Source organism: Drosophila sulfurigaster, chromosome 2R (genome assembly GCF_023558435.1).
Source record: "Drosophila sulfurigaster albostrigata strain 15112-1811.04 chromosome 2R, ASM2355843v2, whole genome shotgun sequence".
NCBI lineage: Eukaryota > Metazoa > Arthropoda > Insecta > Diptera > Drosophilidae > Drosophila > Drosophila sulfurigaster.
In genome coordinates, this window is record NC_084882.1 from 23,331,470 (window position 1) to 23,351,557 (window position 20,088).

General features: G+C 41.7%; 2 protein-coding genes across 3 annotated transcripts in view; one reads left to right on the plus strand and one right to left on the minus strand.

Moving 5' to 3' along the window:
* Window positions 1-10,459, minus strand: part of LOC133839369 (tubby-related protein 4) — a 31,471-nt gene extending 21,012 nt beyond the window's left edge. The window contains exons 1-2 of one of the 2 annotated variants that reach the window (XM_062270855.1): window positions 9,652-10,459; window positions 3,684-3,923 (exon numbers count right to left, since the gene is read on the minus strand). In XM_062270855.1, the coding sequence (XP_062126839.1) occupies window positions 3,684-3,779 (96 nt within the window). In that variant the 5' untranslated portion in view covers window positions 3,780-3,923; window positions 9,652-10,459. The remainder of the gene's footprint in view (window positions 1-3,683; window positions 3,924-9,651) is intronic. The other variant, XM_062270856.1, reaches the window with a different exon arrangement.
* Window positions 10,460-11,265: 806 nt separating this feature from the next.
* On the plus strand, window positions 11,266-19,958 carry LOC133835566 (attractin-like protein 1). The gene is made up of 8 exons (XM_062265558.1): window positions 11,266-12,011; window positions 14,745-14,984; window positions 15,067-15,224; window positions 15,291-15,438; window positions 15,498-18,348; window positions 18,408-18,494; window positions 18,557-18,638; window positions 18,701-19,958. Exons 1-8 carry the CDS (start codon window positions 11,554-11,556, stop codon window positions 18,856-18,858), a joined length of 4,182 nt encoding a protein of 1,393 aa, XP_062121542.1. The 5' UTR covers window positions 11,266-11,553; the 3' UTR covers window positions 18,859-19,958.
* The last annotated feature ends 130 nt before the right edge of the window (window positions 19,959-20,088 follow it).

The following is a 20,088-nucleotide window of genomic DNA, read 5'->3' on the forward strand; positions in this document are numbered from 1 at the left end:
CGCGTGCAACAGCAACAGCGACAGCAAAAGCAAAAGTAACAGCAGCTTAGTGGACGCTTTTGCAATTTATTAATGCTTAATGCGAAATCTGTTGGAAGTAGCAAAAAGTGTAGCATACTTTCGAGCGCTTCATAAATATGCTAAACACATTTCAGACACATTGCAAAGCCACACACACACACACTCCTACACCCACACACAGCTCGCCTAATGCGTCAAATTATGAATTTAAGCTGTCTAAAGTGGTGTCAAAGTGTGCTTGACTTGCCAATACCCTGCAACTTGATATCTTCCCAAAAATATGTAGCACACTTTTGAGTGGTTTCCTGAATATATACTGGAAATCATATTTAGATGGCAGCGTACACGACTAGCACGTACCCTGTATGGAATTTATAAATAAAAACGTCAAATTATGAATTTGAGCTGTCTAAACTTGTGTCACAGCGTGCTTGACTGGCCAATACCCTTGATATATATCCCTTACCTTATATTTATGCAAAAAATGTAGCACACTTTTAAGTGACAAAGACAAATTTGTCAATTTGACTGGCAGCATATAAGACTGTTACATACCCAGTACTCTATTTATGAATAATAATGCGGATAGATTAGTGACAAAAAGATTTTATGATGAGGCACGTTCCGCATTACGTTTTCACTTGAATATCGCACAAATAAATGCACAGATTTCAAATGAAATTTGTAATTTTCTTAGTTTGCCTTGCGAATTTGCATAATGACCATAGAGGAAATGACAAGCACATTAGGCCATGTTATCCCAGATTTCTCTTTTCTCTTCTTGAGAGAGGGGAGGCAAACCACCCCTCACACTCTCACATATAAATGGGTAGACTCTTATGAAGCGCTATCGAATTTCGTTTTACGATTTCATTTCGGGCATGTCAGAAACGCAAACGTCTCCGTTTGTTATGTCAATTTATGTATGTGGAATCGGCGCGACAGTTGAGCTGCCTATATGTGCCTGCAACCCCTAAGCTCAATCGAGGCAAGGAGAAAAGGGAACTGGAAGTGGAATGTGGCAAATGGCTCATATGTGTGCACTGTGCACTTGACTTGACTTGACGACGCTGACACTGGCAGCTCCAAACAGTCAAGCGCTGCTGCCTCTATTGTGCCAAGCAATTTGATTGCCCATGGCCCAAAGACACACACAATACACATTCCGACAAAATGACAGGCAAGGACTTTAAGGAGCACCACCGCCGTTTTATGATCGTCTCTCTGTCTCGCTGACACATTGCCTTTGATGACACCACACACACACACACACATACACACACACATGGTTAGCCGGCAAGCAATCAGTCAGCAGTTCAAGCCGCCGTCCATTCAAAGTGCCTGTTAAAACATTATGACACCAAGGATCAAGTCCAAGAGCAAACGCAATTCGTCTTATAACTTCTACATCGACTTTGACTTTGATGTCGGCGTTGAGGGAATATTTAAAGAGGAAAACGCGCGCAAAGCTTTTCGCTGAGATGATTTATATGAAAGCAAAGTTACAACTCCCAGCGGCTTCGCAGAGCATTTATCGAAATGAAAGCGTCAACTGCTTATCAGGTCGAAAAAAAGGCGTGTAAGATTAAAGGCGGGGTATACTCAACTTGAACATGGCCATTAATATATTATCTAATATGGAAATCGTGCTAAGTAAGCAACCTCAGCTGTCTCTAATTCAATTTAAGCTACAATTTATGCGTGCACACTTTCATTTAAATAAGCAAAACCCCGTTTTTCTTTTACTTAGACAGCGGCAGCAGATTATCGGTCGTAAATTGCTGCAAAGGCGTAACGAGAATACGAAACCTCCTTGCACTTGGCCATGGCCAATGGAAATGGAAATGGAATTGGAAGTGCCATTCCGAATGGGACTGAGAATGTGAATGGGAATGGGAATAAGACGGAGACAGAGGCAGAGAATGAGAACAAGAATCGACACGCGCAAACCCTGACACGTGCCCTTAACCGCATACAAAATACACACACACATACAAGCACACACACACACGCACTGTTGGGTGTTGAAAATGAAATTGAAAACTGTTAAATAAATCGCAAGCAAGTGCTGTTTCTACGAGGCATTCGACCAGACGAATGGGCAAACTGAATGACAAACCGACAAACGATGATCGAGAGAATGGAAAACGGGGGCAAACATGGGGCATGAAAGTGTTATTGAAGTATGGGATACAGTTACAACGAAGCAAGCAAGCAAGCACTGAGCCACTTGAGGCGCCCACTCGACTTTAATTTGGTGCCACAAGACACAGCCGAGTCGAGTGTAGAGCGTCAGCAGACGGCATTGAACGTGATTGGATTTTTATATTCAATATAAAAAGGATTAGAGTAGCATTTGTGTGTGGGCCCAGCCATTGAAGAAAGTTCATAATAATTGGAAAAGTTAAGGCTCCAGACGGACCAGAGCGGCAGCGGCTCCATCCCGATTACCTTGACGCACAAGGCACAAAACACATAAAATCAATTTTAAGCTTCCCCCGCGACAACAACAAACATGCGACAACGAACGCGACAACGCCCTATAAATAGACGCAGAGCAAACAGTGGACAGGCTCTGGCTGTAAATCATTATCATCACTTCCGGTGTGCTATGCCACTTGAGAAATGCCTCCAATCAAGTCATGCGTACACAAAACCGTGTGATAGAAAAACTGGATCAATACCAAATGAAACCCGTCAATAGCTGAGCAAGTTAATGGCTGCTATGCTAGCAGCTACCCTATAAAAAATAACTACTGTATTTTATTTTAACACTTTGCTTATTTCGCTCATCAATTTAATGTCCCATCTTACTTTGGCATATTATTTCAACATGTGTCAATAAGTAAAATGGGTACCCTGTAATTAGCTAATTGCTGTAAGCATTTAGTAAAGTTTAACACTCTACTTATTTTCACCATAAATTTAATTTTCAACGTAACTCCGCCATTTTATATTAGTTAGCAAGTGGTCAAAAAATATGCGAAAAATGCTAGACAAGCAAATACCCTGCAATTAAAAAAGTTTTAACACAAATTTAGAGAGTGTTTTTTAAAACTTTGGCTCATTTCCGTAATCAATTTCAATTTTACCCTATTTTATTTTAATTTGCAAGCAGCCAAAAAGTATGCAATACTTTTTACCCAATTTTACTTCACATACTAAATGTTTGTTTTGCTCCAATATTGATATCAGCAGTTTACAAATTTTGCATTTTACTCGCTCTACTAACAAATTTGTCATCCCATTTAAGCTACAGCTTTAAATAAAACCCCTTGCTGTAGACCTGTAAATCAGAGCTTAATGTTTAATGCTCGGCATTAAGTGTCATCCGTTTCCATTAGGCTCTGTTTTATACATTGTCACGTTCATATGCCGCACTTCCTACACCAGCAGAGACTCTCCTACTCACTTTGCAGTGTGCCAGCCTACAGTTTTACTGATCTAATGGCTGAGGCCAGTCGCACTTAATAGTGGCGGCAGCAATTTAAAGTGGTCTACGGTTTAATGGACATTGTCAGTATTTATTGTATTAATATCGAAAGGCAAAAAGGCCTAGGCTTATCCTGTGTGGTAAGCGAGAGGGGGGTTGGAGCGAAGTCAGTTTGGACACTAATAGCTTTTCCGACTTGAGTGAGCGACCATTAAAGTAAATGACTTACCTCGGGTATATCATCTGGCACCTTTCCCATCCAGGACAACGATAGTATTGTGCAGTCGCATTTTGTGTTGATGTTGCGTTCAAAGTGTAAATGCATTTTACGAGTTAGCGCGCCGCTTCCGCTTCCGTTTTTCTACCACATGAACAATGAAGCCAACTATTAGTTTCTGTTGTTCTTGTTCGTGTTCGTGTTGTTGTTGTTGCTCCTTCTCTATAGTTGATTTACGTCTCGCACATTTTGCTAGATAAGAGAAGAGAGAGAGTGTGAGTGGGGGATGTTTCATTATCGTTTAGTATAACATGCCAATAACTAATTTACAATAAAAGCTAATGCCATGGGAGCTGCCTGCCTTATCAGCCACAACGCAGCACACTTTTGCCCTCTGTGTGTTGTGTGTTGTACATGTGTTGTGGGGGCAGCAGCATATGCTTGCCCTGCCATCATCAATGTATTGCTCATAGGGGTTGACAAATTGCAGCACGCAGCAAACATAATTTGAAGCATACTTTCCAGGGCACGACCGGGACGCTAATTGGATATTAGTGGTAAGTGGACAAACTTGCCTCAAGAGCACGAATATGCACATGTCGTCGCACATGTCCTATCTAACATTCCCACACACACACACATATACACAGATAACCCATTCGCACGCACCAACACACACACTCCCAGCGAGAGACAAGATGAAACTTGTGCAATATGAAATTATAAAAATTGTACTCTATAAATTGTTAAAAGTTACCCGCTGGTTTTAATAATTCAGCAAAGTTTGTCAACCGAGTCTGTCTGGCTTCTGCTCTCTTCGCCCTTCTCCTTTGATGCTGTCTCTGTGTATCAGAATGTTTCAAAATGTGCTTGAATAATTGATGTGATGTTGCTGTTGCTACAGTTTTCGTCTGGCATTTACTATAGCTTTGTCCACATGTGTGTGTATATGGGTGTGTGTGTGTGTGGGTGTGCGTGTGCTTGTGCTTGTTGTGTGTGTGTCCAGGCAGCAAGTCAACAACATCAGCATTTGGTCCAGAGCAACGCAATGCCGCAGGCTGTGCATACACTTCAATTATGTCGTGTACTTTGTCTGATTGAATTTGTCATATGATATACAGTTTTTGATTGAGTATACGCCTAGGGGTGCGCATCAACTCCCCAACAACTCGTCTGTCAGCAGTCAGTCAGAGCAAAACTAATGACCTTTGGAAGGCATTGACAGCATTGGGACAAATAAAACAAAACCACTTTGGCTTGTCTTCGTTAAAAGGCAGCCTGTTTAAATATTGATAACTCAGTCGATTGTTTTTGTAGCATTGAATTAAATTTCAATTACCAAGCCAAGGTTGCCATGCCCATGCCTTCAATCGTCGTCGTCCTTCTTCTACTTCTCCTGCTCCTTGTCTAACTGTCGAACAATCAAAGCAAAGCCACGAGAATGCTACGAATGATTGCACATATGCCACGAGCTATATTTCGTACGTGTTACTTTGCCCACTTTTATAGCGCACACACACACAGAGAGAGAAAACACTTTTAACAGTTCTAAGCTTACACACACAGCATTGTTTGACTGCTTTAAAATTATACAAACTGCTCGAAAGAGGGAGAACTGCTTCTCACATTGCTTTTATAATGTGCAAAAGCTGGCAAAATTCATGAACGCCGCCGTCGCAAAACTGTCGAAGTGTCAAGCAGTCCGAAAAGTGTTAGACACTTGCCACTTGTCACGTGCAATTGCTGCAGGTGGTGCGGGCACGGGAAACATTTCCCTTTGCTGTGCACTTACATGGAATGTGCATTTAACCAACAACAAAAACAACAAAAACAACAAAGTGCAACAACAAAACGTAGTCAACCTTGTCCTTGTCTGCCAAATAAGTTTGCTAAGAAGAAATTCACAAAAATAGCCAAACGAAGTTAAATATTGCGCGACACTCGAAAGTAGGCAACAAAAATTGTATTTTATGCGGCGCGCTGCGAAGTAGGCAATAGTTTTTGTCATGGCCTTCGCCATCAGAATTTAATTATGTGGAAATCAGCGCACACACAAACACAGACAAACAAACACACACAGACACACATTGTTCATAGCATTATAGCAGGCGTTAGCATAAGCTGTAGATTAGTTGTTTCACACAAGTTCAACATTAGTTTTGCTTTGCTTTGTTCACACTCCGCCCACTCTTCGTCGCCATCGTTGTCGTCTTCGCGCACGCTGTGCGCTCTTGCAATTAAACTGCCAAAATAGGATTAAGCATACGCTCCATTGTACGCATCACGCATTTAAGGCGCTTAAGTTGACTTGCTTCGAGTGTGTGTGTGTATGTGTGTGTGTGTATGTGTGGGGACCAGTTAAAAGGAAAACGACTTCATAGGCGCCTGTTTTATGCCTACAAAGAATTTTTATGCACTACGCCAAGTCAACAGCAATGTTTGTGCTCGTGTTACTTCTTCAGCAAGTAAGCTTAAACCTCTAAACAATAAGCGAATTCCTTAGAAGTTCTGTAAATTGTTGTGAACTATTTTTTAAACCCTTCTATAAATAGTAATACGAACTGCAATTGTGTTTAGAAATTAGCCATGAATAACGAAAATTAAAAACAAATTTCACTTCACTTACTTCCACCCACTGCGTATTGATTTCTAATTGAAATAAATGAATACATTTTGCGCTTGGTTTAATGTGAAACTGTTGAGCAAAGCATTTTGTCAGTCGCCGTTTTATGTGTCTGCGCATTAATTGGCCCAAAGCTCCGTTTCAATTTATGGCATATGATTATAATCGCATGGCGAATTTTTCATTTTGACTAACGACGTCGTCGAAGCCGTCGCCATTGTTCCAAAACATATTTCGCTGATGTTGTGTTGATGATGACAACATGTCAGAGCAAGCGAGCAAGCAAACCAAGCAAAGCAAAGCAAAGGCAGGCCAGGCATGTCGAGCCTTGTGTCCTTGAGCTGCTTTAAACTAGTTCAGCTCTGCGTAATGAAAATGCAGCCATGCATAACACATAACATGGGCCAAAAGCAACAGAGCAACAGAGCAAGTGGGCAAAAGAACGAAAAGCAAAAATCTGACACAGGACTTGCAAGTTTTCGTGTGCGTTGTTTTGCATGTTGCCCAAGCAACATCTAAGACAAGGATCTCTAAGGCACCTAACTTGCTACCCCCTCCTTCTTTGTTTGCCCCCGCGTGCGCATAATTATCTTAACTTTTGTCGATGTGTTGTTTGTTGTGCACACGAACAACGACGACGATGACGACGACGACGACGACTCAAAGGAGTTCAAAGCGTGGCGACGGCAGCTCGAAAAATGAAAATTACGAGCCGAGTGCGCGCTTTGACTTTAATTAACAGCACGCCAACATACACAAAACAAAAAGCACAAATATTTGTACTCGAGTTACTTGCATGCACTTAATTGACGCATTTGCAACTGGACTTGGCCAATATTGAATCCACTCTCAGTTCAGCTGGCAACAACAAATCCCAAAGAGAGCTCTCGCCGCAAATACAAGAGAAAGCAATAAAGTTTTGCATAAATGACGAAATAAATGACAGCCAAGAAAAGCAACTCTCTGCGACAGACAAGGGGGGGCGGCAAAAGGGGGGAAGAGGGTGGCCTTTTGTGTTGTCTCGAGATGGGTTTGGGGTTTGGTTACTTGCCAGCGCGGAAAGGGGGCTGGCAGAGGGGAGAGCTGGGATGTTTGTCGGGTAGGTTAAATGTGTTGTGCACTGAGCTTTGCGAACCGGGAGCGCACTGGGAAATATAAAAGCTGGCGGGTTGCACTGTGTTTGTTGTTGCTTTTCTTGTTATTATTGTTGTTGTTGTTGTTGTTGTTTCTGGCTCTTGTTTATTGACTTTATGCGGGGGTGTGGTGTCGTATAATTTGTTTCTACTTTAACCAACCCCTCTTACCCAACGGAAAGCCGCCGCATGTTGGAAAATTGTGCGCCTCAGTGGCGCTTCACACACACACATACACTCAGATTCACACTCATACACACACACACAACCGCAAGTGCGTAGCATTGTTGTTGCGTGTTTTGCTATTTTATACCCTGTAACTGGACAACAAGTGAATTATAATTTAATGTGCTTGCAAGTACTGTCATTAGGCAGTGTATTAAATGCAGTCGAAGCTCACATATTATAATTCTCTTAAATTCGAGTCGTCCAGAAATTATTATTGGAGGTTATAAAGTAATTAAACCTTTGTTTTAGTGCACATGATTAAATATATGAAGTTTTGTTTTACTTTTTCTTTTTATTAAATGAAAAAGCTAAAAAATAAAATGTAAATGTAAAGATAAATCAAGTTAATTTCAATAAACAAATTTAAAACAAAACACAAATAAATTTTTATTTATTTTTAATTTTTTAATAGAAAAATTGTCTAGAAATTATCTAGAATATAACTGAGTTTAAAAATACCATATAAAGAAAGAGGTTCTAGTTAGCGAGCGACAACTGTAGTTACCCAATTACTAGCAATATACTTTTAATAGGATATCTTGCAGTCGTTCATTTGCAATTTGCACTTTCGTTTCTTTGGTGGGCTCGTTTCTTGACAAATACAGCGGAAAATAAACAATTTTGATATTCATTATTTACTGCCAGTTGTTGCCTGAGTTATGCAAAATAAAACCCAAAATGGCCGCCAACAACAGCATGAAACAATAACAACAACATTGCGATGTCGCTTATTGCCATTGGCAAAAATATTGGCAAAACATTGGCTGCTAACCACAAGAGGTGTGGGCGAACGAGTGGAGGGACAAGCGACGCGGAACGTCCCACACGTTGCACTTGAACTTGCCACAGAACTTGCCGCCAAAGAGCAGAACGCGTCGCGTCCTCCGCGACACAACTCAAATTATATAATGCAAAAAAAAAAAAGCAACGAAAAGAGAAAGAACAAAAGCAACACAAGCAACATAGAAAATAAATAAAACAAATGTAACGACCTTGAGAGAGCAAAGCAACAACAACAACAACGACGACACATCAAATTTAAAAATAATTTCTCAAAGAGCAGCGAAGACCGAGAATGAGGAAAGAAGCGTATCAAGAGCAAGAAATGGCGGCCATGCGTTGGCGTTAGCGCCGCAGCGTCGACAGCGACAGCGGCAGCGCCGTCGACGTCGGCATTGAAATTATGCAAAGTGAGAAAATTTGCCGGACGCACAACAACGTTTCTGTGTGTGTACGTATGTATATAAATGCATAGATAAGTATGTATTAGTTAGTACATGACTAACATTGCGAATTTGCCATTAACTCGCATACATAACATTTATTAGATAGACCCGACTGCATGCAAACAGACGCTTTGTTGTTGTGGTTTTTGCTTTTGTAAAAGAATTTTGGCACGTTTTGCACGCATTAACGTATGCATGTATTTGTAGGTATAGCTGTAGTGTGTGTGTGTGTGTGTCCGTGTGTTTGCAGCTTTTTATAGACGTGTGCTTAGCTTACACTCCCCCTCCCCTTGGTTTCTTTTACACTCCAGGCTTCGATTACGAAAATCGAAAAAAAAAACAAAGAAATTCCAATGCCAATCGATTTTCATTGTTATGTTAGGCAGATTAATCGAACACAAACCAAAAAAAAAAAAAGAGAAGAAACGAACTCCAACTTGGTTAAGCTTGAAATTCCAACGAACCACAAAAGCCAAGTAAATACGAGTAAAGTCGATAAATGTAGATGAAACAATAAAACGAGCGAGAGAAGTTCATGTCTTCGAATAGCAATCAGTAGTAGGCATAGTGTCGACGTCGTCGTCCACAACAACACCGACAACAACAAACAAACACAAAACTCCCGCATCGCATGTATAGACATTTGATGTGGTGTCTGTGTGTGTGCGGGCAAAAATCCACCACCCAATATCCCAAGGGGCTGGGCTAGCGTTGCTGTTAATGCTGCTGCTGCTTCTAGCTGCATTTGTAACAAAAATTCCGCAACTCACCTGCGCTGCGACAGCGACGACGACGACGTCTCTGGCTGCTGTTGTTGTTGCTATTGCTGTTGTCGCTGTTCCTCCTTTGGCTATTTGCTGCCCTTGCTCTATTGTCAAACTAATTATCGTTATTTGCAGCAAATTTTCTGTTGCATTTAGTTGATTGTGGGTATTTTGGTATTTTTTTTTGGGCAATTGTTAAAAGCTAATGTTTCTTCTACTCGTATGTGTGGTGTATGGTTGTTACATATGTATTTCTTCTTTTTCCCACTGATTCACAGACACGCACATACACTCTCTCACTCGCACACACTACTGGCACACACACATGCACGCACATGCAGCGGCACAACGCGAATTAACATGAGCAGCACACACAAAGCACAAAAGACCGTGCACAGCGAGTTCCGAACGTCGACTGCTGAAGCTTTGCTCCTGTAAATTTATAGCAAGCAAGCCAGCCCTGCCTGACGCGACATCGAGTATACGTCGTTGCGTTGTAGTAAAAATGTTAAGAGCGCGCCTGCGCAATGCAATTCACATTTCTTATCACTGAAAACCGAAAACAACTACATAGCAACTGTCAAACTGACGGAATTTACGCGCTCGTTGGCTCGCCTTTAACTGTGAGTCTGTTGTTATAACTTTTTGTAACGTTTGTATTGATTTTTTGTTTGACTTACTCGCAACGATCTATTGAAATGGCGGGAACCGGCTATCGGAATGAGATTTTTCTATGCATTGCAGGCGCACAACGTTAACCCTCATGTAAAAATTCTACTTTAATTCAGCAAGTACACTAATTAAACTAAATTATTATAAACTAGTTTGTCTGCGAATGCAGAAAATTCGCCTGCGTTTATAACGCACGCAAGGGCTGCACTAGCACAATCAGTTCCCTATTGGCATTCTGTTGCAGCCAACTTTAATGCCACTTAACATTTCGGTGCGCTGTTAAGATGCTAAAAAAATACTGTTATTAGGTATTTTCCCACAAACAACAATTTTATATAAATTACAATATATTTAAATTAACAAAATAATTAATGCTTGGGAGTTCAATTATTTAATTTTAAATTAAGCATAACAGCCACTGTAATCATAACAGAGCACAGGTGGCGCCACACAGTCAGGGCTACAAAATTACGCTGCTAATAATTCTGAGAGCTTGCCTTGCAAGTGCTTTGATGTTGGATTTCAGTTACAGATCCTTTGACAAATATTTGAAGCCCTCGGAATATTTAACAAATTATTAGACTTTAGTTAAATTAACAATTAAAAAAAAAAAAATTCAGAACAATTAACGGTATTTCATTTAATGTATGTTATAACATCAGTTATTTATTAAGTGTTGGAAAATGGAGAAATATTTTAAAATTTATTGGTATTAAATGTTTTGGTATATCTTCTGTTTACGTACATTAGCCGTTAATATTTATTGTTCAAACTATTAATTTTAAAATATACTTTTCATTAAAAAAAAGAACAATTATGCTATTCAAAGCGTTGCGACTATTAAGATAAGCGTAACCGGACAGGTTATTATGAATTTTGGTATTTGGTATATTTTTCCACTTTATTTGGTAAATATTACTATACCCACTTGCGGTCACGCAGCTCATATATTGTTTTTGCTCAGTAGTTATACGACTGTTTTCTTTTTTCATATTTGCCATCAGGTTGTGCAATTAATATTTGTGTGTTCCTTTTTTGTGTTAGTTAGTGCTGCTGCTGCTGCTGTTAGTGTTTTCGGTGATGTGCATTAAAGCAGCAATTTGAATTTTGTGCGTTACGCAGCTCACAACAATGCGAGCGCTGCGAAAATCGAAGAAGTTGCGTTCGCTGTCGTCGTGTGTGTGAAAATTCAATACAAAATATTAGTTGGGTGACAAAAGCAGAGCAGAGTGAAAAATGTGCTTGGTGGAGCATGCGGGGAATAAGCATAAGCTCTCGTCAACAATCACACAACAGCAACAGCGAAAAAACAAACAACCGTCGTCGCGATATTTGCCATCAATCACGAGTAAAGATTGCCACAGCAGCTACAACAACAAAGATGCCAACAACAATAATAACAACTACATTGTTGATATAAACACGCAACTGCAACAACAACAGCAACATCAGTATCAGAGCCTGCACTGCGACAGCAGCACAACGCCCACATTTAACGCCAAATATAGGCGAAAATGTTTCCTATTGCTGTCGCTGTTGCTCTTCCATGGCTGCTTCAGCGGCCTGCATAGCGCCAGTGCCTACAACTGCACCACCAATCCTTGCCAGAACGAAGGACAGTGCCTCGATGGCCAGTGCATCTGTGCCGATGGCTGGCAGGGACCCGCATGCCAATTCTGCGGTGGCAAAGTGCGGTAAGTTAACGGCACAATTACAATCCGCATTCACATTCTTGCGCTGTTCTCTCCAAATAGGCCAATTTAGTAATCGTTTGTCACCCGCCGCCTATGATTCATAGAATGTATTATTCAATCATTCCACTAGCTTTGCACTCTTTTCTATATGTGTTTGTGTGTTTATTTGTTTGTGTTTGTGGCCTATTTGTGTCAAGCAACGGTTTAGCTTTCAGCTTCGCCAGATGCCCATTCTCGTTAGACGGGTTCTCCAATTCTACACTCCACTCTCCACTCCACTCCACTCCACTTCTACAATTTCTATTCTTTTGCCTTTTTCCTCACCTTTCTTAACGCTGGCCAATTGGCTTTCTACGCGCTTACACCCAGTTTTCCCTGTCTCTTTCTCTTTCTTTCTCCTCCCCCTCCGTTCTACAGCCTCCTTTCCAATCGGATTGCTTGATTTAATTACCCGACTTGACTTTGAACCTCGCTGACACTTTGCGGCTGTTTTACGCCAACTAGATTCGTGCCGCTTTGTTGTCATTCTAATCAGAAATGTGTGCAATTCTGCTCATAAAGTTCACAAGACTCGTATTTGTATTGTTTATGTTTTCTAACGGGTATTTACACAATGTGCGCTCGATAAGGGCATTCCTATCTCACTAACGTGATTATACCCGCTACACAGACTGTAATAGGGTATTATAACTGTCTACGAAAGCTTTGTCCGTCTGCTGACTTGAACATCTATATTTGAGTTAGAATAAAAGCTGAAGCTGCCAAATTTGTTGAAAAATCTCTTCAATGTTGCAGGTTTATTTTAGAATTCAATCGCGCCCACTCAAATCAAATTCGTAGGCCAATTTTAGAGCAGTCCAGCACACTTTGTTTTTTGTCTCGCTGCCAATTTAGCAGCAGCTTTACTCATTCTCTGACCGCTTGCCATTGCCCCGATACCACAAATACATATATCAACATTTATATATATAGCATATACTAAATATATGCGCACACACACTTATTTCTTTATTTAGTTTTGCGATTTACAAGTGATAACGCTTCGCTTCATTCGTGGCCTGTCGCTTATCAGCAGCAAAAGCGTTTTCTTATCAGCCTAGTTTTGGCCATCAACTGTGTATTTTTTTTACGCTGCCCCTCCGACCCCCCATTCGCATCGCCGAGCCATTAATGTGTTGTCAACATAACAATTAGCACAATCTCTAGCCCTTTAATCCTGATGTCATAAATCGCAATGTTTTAGAGCTTGATTTCGCACAGCAAATTGTACTGTGAGAATTGCTCCAGTTTTCTCTTGTTTAAAGTAAACACTAATAGTACATCTTAAGTTTAAAAGGTGTCATAACTTTCCATAAGCACAGCCAATGACAACTGCGGCGATAACGTAACGATCTAAATGAGATACAAAGCGTTCCAGATGCGTCACATGCTTCCTCATAGATGAGGCTTTAGTCTATCAAAACGCGATAATAACGTCAGCAAAAAAGTTGTTTTTGCATTATGGGGCTCGATATAAAAATTTACTTTCAGACGTGTTATGTGTTTGTTACCATTCATGATGAATAACATATTGATATTTTATTTCAACACTTTCTTAAATAGCTTGCAGTCTTATTTAGCTTGCATCTGTATTCCGTTCCCATCTCGAATTTCTTTACTCTTTTTAGATGTGTTTCTTATCATCTACGATAAAATGTGCATTTTAATTTAAAACTGCAGTCTGAGAAGCCTTTTTATTCAATTCTGTAACCATCTTTAAATGTGTTATGCGTTTCTGAAAATCTATCTGATTGTATTCCTATTTAATTTCAATACTTTCTTAACTAAACTGCAGTCTTATAAAGTGTATTTGTGACATTTGTATTATTCTTTAATGTCTTAAATAAAATCAAGCACAATAAGTCTATTCTTAACTATAATTTGTATATTATTTTTATTGTAAAAAATTGTCTGAATAGGCTTTCAGGTCAACAGCTGTATTTATCAAAATTTCAGCGTACAGAGATAATGATTGTATATAAAAATCGCTCAAATGTTATCTTTACGATATTGATATACGATATGCTTGTTATCGTAAGCACTCGAATATACGTGCGATCTTTCAGACAGTCAGACAGTAAATATTTGCATCACCTGCGAGTGTTTACTGTATGTGTGTATTGTTTTTGTTTTCTGGTTTCTTGAGGGTTTCAATGAGTGTGTTTATGTATCAGTTAAGACGAGTGTTTTTCTGGCCCAGAGAGATAGAGAAGAGGAAGAAAGCAGTTATTTTTAAACGGAAAGCGGTCTTGGACTTGCCACTTTAATAACAATAACAATAACAATAAGAATACCAATGGCACATAGCAAGAGAGAAAGAGAGAGAGCGAGCGTTGCAAGTGGAATTACGTTGCAAGTGCATTTGCGGTGCTTCTGCTGCTCATTCCTTATTCCGTCTGCATGCCATCCAAATCATTTCATTCCCCCTCTTAACTCACTATTTGTTCATAGTTGTGAGTGTGCATCGCATCGCCATCATCAATTGAATAAAGCTTGCTGGCAAATTCAATTATCTTGGCAGCACAAGCGGCATCGGCATCGGCATCTGGCCACAATTTACATATGTAATTGCGAGCCTGACTCTGAATTGAAGCCAAGTGGCAAAAAAAATGAAATAAAAGAAAAATTGATTTATTTATACGAATTTGCTCTCTCGTTCTTTTTTCTTTTCGCTTCGCTATTGCACAACAATAGGATGTACCATCCCATGGGGACGATACACGATGGCTGGGGCAACTATTCGGTGAGCGTAAAGTGCAGTTGGCTAATTGACGCCCATCACCCACATTGGGGAGGTCGTCGTCACGGCGTCAACCCCTCGCGTGCCGCCAAAATACGCATTCATCTGCGCGAATTTGCCACCGAATGCGGCTGGGATCATTTGTATATATATGATGGCGACAGCGTTGATTCGCCGCTCCTGGCGGTGTTCAGGTAAGTTCACTTCCCCCAAACTCAAATGGAATACCAAAGTAGTTTAACCTCCTCTCTTCGTTTTTTGTTTCTTTTCGTCTAGTGGCCTCATGTATAGGGGCAACTTTTCAATACGCCGTGTGCCGCAGGTTATAGCGACGTCGGGCACAGCGCTGTTGCATTTCTTCAGCGATGATGCCTACAATATGTCTGGCTTTAATCTCACCTACAAGATGAATGGCTGTCCCACAGATGCAGACGGTAAGTCGATACATGCCATAATCGAACTGAAAACGTAGTTAATCTCTATTTGGTTTGCTTTGACAGATGTGGAATGCTCGGGGCATGGCACGTGCAACGATGGCGACTGCTTGTGTGATCCTATGTACAGAGGTGAGGCTTGCAATGTGGCCGCCTGCCCCAACAACTGCACCGAGGAGCGTGGCCATGGCATTTGTAAGATGGACAGAGAGCGGTAAGCAGTGTCTCTAATTTCACACACACGTAACTTAACGAAGTCTCTCCTTATTGCAGCTGTGAATGCAATGATGAGTATGGCGGAGATGATTGCAGTCAACTGCGTGCACACGGCGTTTGGAGTACGGTGCATCCCAAGCATTTGGAGGCGCCAGCGGGCAGCGCATCGCATGGTGCCGCCGTTTGGCGCGACACGTTGCACATCATTGGCGGCGAATCGTATGGGCGTGGCAATCTAATGAGCACCTACGACTTCAATGCCAATGTGTGGGAATCGGCGCTAACCAAGGATGGCACCCTAACGCCCGAGAAACGTTACGGCGCATCGACTGTGATGTATGGCGATAAAATCTTCATGTACGGCGGCGTTGTCAAGGGCCAGGGCATCACCAATGAACTCTGGTCGTATGATGTCACGGCCAAAACGTGGGAGAATATCACCGTCAAAACGGAGCCATGCAATGCCACCTACACGATGTGCGGGCCACTGCATGTGGCTGGGCATACGGCAACGTTGGTGCCTGGCTATGGAGATAAGAACAACTATCAGTATATGGTGGTGATATTCGGGCATTCATCACAGTACGGCTACCTCAATACCGTGCAGGAGTTCAACTTTAACACACGCGAATGGAAGATTGTCGAGACGTACGGTTATGTGGTGAAAGGTGGCTATGGCCACAGTGCTGCCTACGATATGCTAACCGAAAAACTGTACATCTACGGCGGCATTGTGTCGGAGAGTGATGCCAGCCAGGTGCTGAGCTCGCGACTCTTTTCGTACGATCCCTCAACACGCATCTGGAAGCTATTGTCGTCGGCGCCAAGTGCGCGACTGCTGCACACCGCGAACTTTGTGAATCCCGGCCTGATGATGGTCTTCGGCGGCAACACGCACAACGACACGTCGCAGAGCTACGGCGCCAAGTGCTACAGTCAGGATTTGCTCATCTACGATGTGTACTGTGATTCGTGGCACATGCATCAGATGCCCGCCCATCTGCAGGCGGATCTGGCGCGTTTTGGCCACAGTTCGGTGGTGTTTGAGGATTCACTGTACATCTACGGCGGCTTCAATGGCCAAATGCTAAACGATATGCTGCGCTTCGATGCTGGACACTGCAGCTATTACACCAAGCAGGAGAAATGCAGCAGCGCTCGGCCGGGCGTCAAGTGTATTTGGGATGTGCAAATGATGCGTTGCATTAACATCATGCGCGTGCAACGCTCGGCGATCTACGGACGCGAGCAATACGATTATGTGGCTTGTCCCTCGAAGAGTCGCATCACCATGACCTCCGAGCATTTGCATCATGTTGCGCGCTGTCAGGAGCTGAATAACTGTCAGTCTTGTGTGTCGACTGCTTTTAGCTGCACGTATTGCGGCAATGGAGTGTGCAGCAAGGAACGTTGCCGTGAAACCACTTCGGTGGCATCTATATTCTTTGCGGATTCTTCGTCTTCGACCACGCAACAACAGCCAGCAGTGCAGCACCAGCTGCCGGTGGCAACGGTGGCTCCTCCACTGAATGCCAAGCGTTTGGATAGTTGTCCCGAGCTGGAGGATCACTTGGTGCAGGCCACCTGCGAGCAACTGCACAATTGTCGCGCCTGCATGGCGAATGCGGCCTGCAAGTGGGATCCGGAGTCGAATCGTTGTCGCAGCTACATCTCCGGCACCGGTTTGCCACTGAATCGCACTCAGCACGATGCGACATTGTGTCGGGCGACGTGTGCATCGCAGACGAATTGCCACAATTGCACCGAGGACGAGTGCATCTGGTGTCAGAACGAGCAGCGTTGTGTCGATCGCAATGCGTACACGGCCAGTTTCCCGTATGGCCAGTGTCGTGAGTGGACCACATTCACCTCCAAGTGCCGCTCGGCGCCGATAACGGCGCTGAGTGCGGGCACAACGACAGCGTTGTCCAGTGCACAGTGCGGTTACTACAATAGCTGTCAGCAGTGCTTGGATGATCCGGCGTGTGGCTGGTGCGACAACGGCTCCAACACGGGCTTGGGCAAGTGCGTGGTTGGTGGCGCGTTGTCGCCGTACGATAAAACGGAGTGCGCTCTCAAGCACTGGTTCTTTACGTCGTGCCCGCGCTGTAATTGCAACGGGCATTCCTATTGCAATGATCAGCAACACTGCGAGCAGCCGTGCAACAATTTAACGATCGGTGCACACTGCGAGAAATGCCGCGCTGGGTACTGGGGCAATGCCATCAATGGCGGCGAATGTCAGCACTGTCAGTGCAACAATCAGGGCGACTATTGTCATCCGGATACGGGCAAATGCTATTGCAACACCAAGGGCATTGTGGGCGATCATTGTGAGAAGTGTGATTCACAGAATCACTATATTGGCGATCCGTTGCGTGGCTCGTGCTATTACGAGCTAACCATTGACTATCAGTTCACGTTTAATCTGTCCAAGAAAGAGGATCGCCATTTTACGCAAATCAATTTTCGCAATTCACCGGTGAAGCCAGAGATCGATGCGGACTTTACGATCACTTGTAGTGTGCCAGCCAAAATGGATATATCGGTGAAGCGTGTGGGTTTGCCGGAGCGTCTGCTTTTGGTTGGCATCAATTGTTCGACGTTCCGTCATCGATTCCCCAAAACTGATTTTCATTTTGGCAACATTCCGGTTGACAATGTCTCGCTGACCACCTTCTATGTGTTTGTGCACGACTTTCAGCCGCCCATTTGGATACAGATCGCGTTCTCGCAGTATCCCAAGCTCAATCTACAGCAGTTTTTCATCACATTCTCGTCATGCTTCCTCCTGCTGCTGCTCATGGCCGCGGTGCTGTGGAAGATTAAGCAAAAGTACGATATGTTCAGACGCCGACAGCGTTTGTTTGTCGAAATGGAGCAAATGGCCAGCCGGCCATTCTCACAGGTAAGTTGAACTTGATTTAAAAGTCATATTTCCTTTGATAAACTTTTCTGTATTTTCAGGTGCTGGTTGACATTGAGACACGAGACAGTATTGATTTGAGTTTGCCGCTGGAAGGCATCAGTCACATGTCCAAGAAACGCAAGAAGGTAAATATAAGAGATTACATTTGAAATGGGTGTAATTTAATAATTCTTATCTTTGTCTGCAGGAATGTCCCAGTCCAATTGCTTTAGAGCCCTGCAATGGCAATCGAGCCGCAGTGCTCTCGCTTCTAGTCCGGCTGCCCACGGGTGCGTTGAGATCATTTATATTTAAATTGATGATTTATTAATGTTTAATATGTATTTGCTAGGTGGTCTATCGCAAGCACCTGCTGGCCAATCCGCTGGACTGGCCGTAGCCAGCGCTTTAGTCACGCTTGGAAATCCGCGTCGCCCATCGGTCGAGGTGCATCCCAAGGAGCCAAAATCGAAACGCAAGCAGAGCCAACATCCAGACAGTTGTACATAAAATACACACACACACACAAGATAATAGCTATGATAATGTGTACAATTAGTTAATAGAACCTTAGCATATTTGCTCTGACTTTCTTTATCTATTGAACACGCAAACACATAAGAAAAACACACACACTACGCAACACAACACAACACAACACCAATACACAGAGATGGCCAGCAGTTAGCAAGTTGATAATCCGCAGTTATTATTACTTTAATGCAATTAGTCTAATACCCCCTAAACAAATACAAAACAAAACGATGCAAATAATAATAATATTATAATAATAATTACAATTAAAATATTAATAATAACAATAATAATAATTACGATTAAAATAATAATAATTTTAGCAAAAGGACATATTTATATACAAGTTATATACAATTTGATATAGTTGATAGGTCATTTAGCGTTGCAAAATAGTTGTAAATGTTTTATTTATTATTTATACCGCAAAATGTAAACTACATAACACATATATATATTTTTTAACAACAGCAGCTGTAGGTCAACCCCTCCCTCCCATTTTTATATACATACACCTTATAAACCTTTACATTGATATGCATGCAAAACATACAAAACAATTTGTATCTGTGTATCGTGAGCGCGTTGTTGAAATTTATTTATGCAAATGTTCTATTCTTTTATTTTTTTGGTTTGTTTTTGCAACAAAAGACATTTTATTCATTTTGGTAGCAAGCAAAAAGAAAAAACGTGATGTTTATATTACAATAATTGAAAGAAAGAACGAGAAGAGGATAATATATGTATGTATGTGGAAATCTTGCAGATTGTACTGTGTTCATTGAAAGATATTGATAGACAAAGCATGAAAAAGTATTTTGTTTCTGTGCAAACATTTACAACAAATTAAGACAAATGAACAAATGGCAGCCAATAAATGTATCTGTAAATAAATACTAAAAAATATACATACGTAAATTATATATAATTATATATATATATATATACATATATATGGTAATCATAGGAAAACGCGCCCAAAACAAATCAGATATGTAATTTAGTTTATGAAAAACAAAAAAAACACAAAACAAATGCAAACTACAAAATTTATTTCAATTGAATTGAACGAACATCGCGAACTAAGAGTAAGGTTTCCACTTGGATAACAAAAACAAATTTGAAGCAAACTAAGCAGCAATAACAGCAACAATAATAACAAAAGAAAAAATAAACAACAAATGAAATGCACTTTGTAACTAAACA

What these genes read in the sequence shown, in the direction of transcription:
- LOC133835566 (XM_062265558.1), top strand. Translation starts at nt 11,554, where the DNA reads ATGTGCTTGGTGGAGCATGCGGGGAATAAGCATAAGCTCTCGTCAACA. An exon ending in CCAGCCGGCCATTCTCACAG is followed by an intron (nt 18,349 to 18,407) that starts GTAAGTTGAACT and finishes CTGTATTTTCAG; the next exon opens with GTGCTGGTTGACATTGAGAC. An exon ending in TCTAGTCCGGCTGCCCACGG is followed by an intron (nt 18,639 to 18,700) that starts GTGCGTTGAGAT and finishes TGTATTTGCTAG; the next exon opens with GTGGTCTATCGCAAGCACCT.